Source organism: Pygoscelis adeliae, unplaced genomic scaffold (assembly GCF_000699105.1).
Source record: "Pygoscelis adeliae isolate BGI_AS28 unplaced genomic scaffold, ASM69910v1 Scaffold120, whole genome shotgun sequence".
NCBI lineage: Eukaryota > Metazoa > Chordata > Aves > Sphenisciformes > Spheniscidae > Pygoscelis > Pygoscelis adeliae.
Genome location: NW_008824032.1, coordinates 830,702 through 832,536, shown reverse-complemented (window position 1 = coordinate 832,536; position 1,835 = coordinate 830,702). Strand labels below are relative to the sequence as shown.

Genomic DNA, 1,835 nt, shown 5'->3' with positions numbered 1-1,835 from the left:
GGCAGTTTGCACTCGGGAGCGAAGGTCCCGTCCGGGCGTCCATCCGGGTGTCCGTCCGGGCGTCCGTCCGGGGGAGCGCTCACTTCACTTTCTGGAAAACCTGGACACAGACCTCATCTTCAGCGGTCATGCGCTGGCGAAAGGGGAGCGAAAGAGGAGTTTAGGCTGGATCCCCTACTTCTCTCCCTCCCCAGCTGCCACCACTGCAGCCCTGCCTGCCCTCCCAGCGCTGGCTGGAGTCTCGCAGGCCACATGCTGCTGCACGCCCTTCCCGACCCGCCCAAAGCCCCAGCGGGTCAGGCTGCAGGGCTGGGAAGGGCCATTGCCTTTGTTGAGCAGTGTTAACTTTTAAACCCTGGAGGCGGATGTTTGGCTGCCCCTGAGGAGCTGGGGCTGAAGTCTGAGAGGAGCTGGAAGGAAGCTGCACAGCTGGCTCAGAGCCCGCAGCGTGTGTGTCCCCCCAGCCCACTCTGACTGGGATTCAGCAAGCTGCCCTGGAACCCTCCTCACCAGATGCAGCTGGTCCCCCTCCAGCCAGTGCCTCCAGCCTCGGTTCCTCTTCTCTCCTAGCTGCTCACACACCAGCTGATCCCCCTCCCAGGAGACAGTTGTCTGAAAGAAAGGAGGGGAAGACATGGTCCCAAGACAAGTGGGTCCTGGCAATACAGGTTCCCAGTGATGACACTGACTGTTCCTCTCAGACACATTTTCAAATGCAGTCCCTGATCTGGTGTCTCTTTGGTGGCTCCTTGGGACTGATGCTCTTTGCGGGAGGTGAATGACCCTCTGGCTTCCAAGTGCAACAGAGCACTGCCAACTGGGCTGACGTTCTGTCTTTTCAGGGCTTTGCTCCAGAGGATAGTACCCTTTGGGTCCCAAAGTACTGGGTTTCTGGCTGTTTGGTGCTCATCCCCTTTTTGCTGTGAGTGATTTACTCATAGAACCACTTATTCCTGGACCTGCAAGGGCACGCCAGCTCTGGGCTGGGCTCTCATCTGGTTCGTGAATCAAAAGCTGAGCAAGTCCCTGAACTTCTAGTGCACCCCAGTCCGCTGTCAAACTGCACTGCATGGGTTTCTCACCTGGCACTTGCGTCCATCCACGGGTCCCAGGTCTTCTTCAAACTGGACCCCCAGGTCAAAATCCATAACATAGTCCCGCAGGGAGGTGATCGTGCGGATGACCATGTGATCTCCCGTGTGGATGATCTCTTTATCGGGCTTCAGGAGGCAAACCAGTTTCCGCAGGACCACATTGATATCTGGAGGATGAGAGGGAGGGGAGATCTGTGGGAGACCTGGGTCCCCCCTCTAGCAGCATCCCCACAGGGCTCCTCCAGTCTTTTAGCCAGGGAGCCCCAGCCATGATACCTCCTCCCCCCTCCCAACACAGCGCAAAAGTGATGGTCGCAGACAGAAGGACCAGGAGGTTCCCAAACCCCTTCCTCCCCTTCCCGACTTCTGACATTTTTGGCGACGGAAGGGAGCAAAAGGGGAGGAAGGAGCGGGATGAGGAGGGTGGAGTTACCTAAAGCACGCAGGTAATTGTCCATGTTCTCCTGGGAGACGAAGCGGTAATAGCCGGTGAGGTTGGGAGGCATCCCGGGGCAGAGGGACGGGGCCGACGGCGAGGAGGAGAGAGGGCAAGGAGCGGGACAGGCACGGAGCTGGGACCGAGCTCGCTCGCCGGGCGGGCCGGTCCCTCTCCCGCGGTGCGGCGAGCTCTGCGGGGCAGCCCGGCTCCCGGGCTCCCCGCTGCAGTAAAAGTCCCCGCGCCGGGGGGCGCGGAAAAGGCCGGGACTGCCCCTGCTTCCAGCATCTCCGCCTCGGCTGGGG

The 1,835-nt window shown here is 60.4% G+C and overlaps 1 protein-coding gene across 1 annotated transcript; it reads right to left on the bottom strand.

Moving 5' to 3' along the window:
- Window positions 1-42: 42 nt before the first annotated feature.
- On the bottom strand, window positions 43-1,731 carry RBP5 (retinol binding protein 5, cellular). Its single transcript, XM_009328729.1, has 4 exons — window positions 1,528-1,731; window positions 1,083-1,261; window positions 511-612; window positions 43-133 (listed from the first exon to the last, which is right to left on the bottom strand). Exons 1-4 carry the CDS (start codon window positions 1,598-1,600, stop codon window positions 80-82), a joined length of 408 nt encoding a protein of 135 aa, XP_009327004.1. The 5' UTR covers window positions 1,601-1,731; the 3' UTR covers window positions 43-79.
- Between the last annotated feature and the right edge of the window lie 104 nt (window positions 1,732-1,835).

Excerpts from the sequence above, each read along its gene's own strand:
- RBP5 (XM_009328729.1), bottom strand. The coding sequence starts at position 1,600 with ATGCCTCCCAACCTCACCGGCTATTACCGCTTCGTCTCCCAGGAGAAC. Across the intron at positions 1,262-1,527 it reads CAATTACCTGCGTGCTTTAG|ATATCAATGTGGTCCTGCGG; the intron begins GTAACTCCACCC and ends CTCATCCTCCAG. Across the intron at positions 613-1,082 it reads TGGATGGACGCAAGTGCCAG|ACAACTGTCTCCTGGGAGGG; the intron begins GTGAGAAACCCA and ends CCTTTCTTTCAG.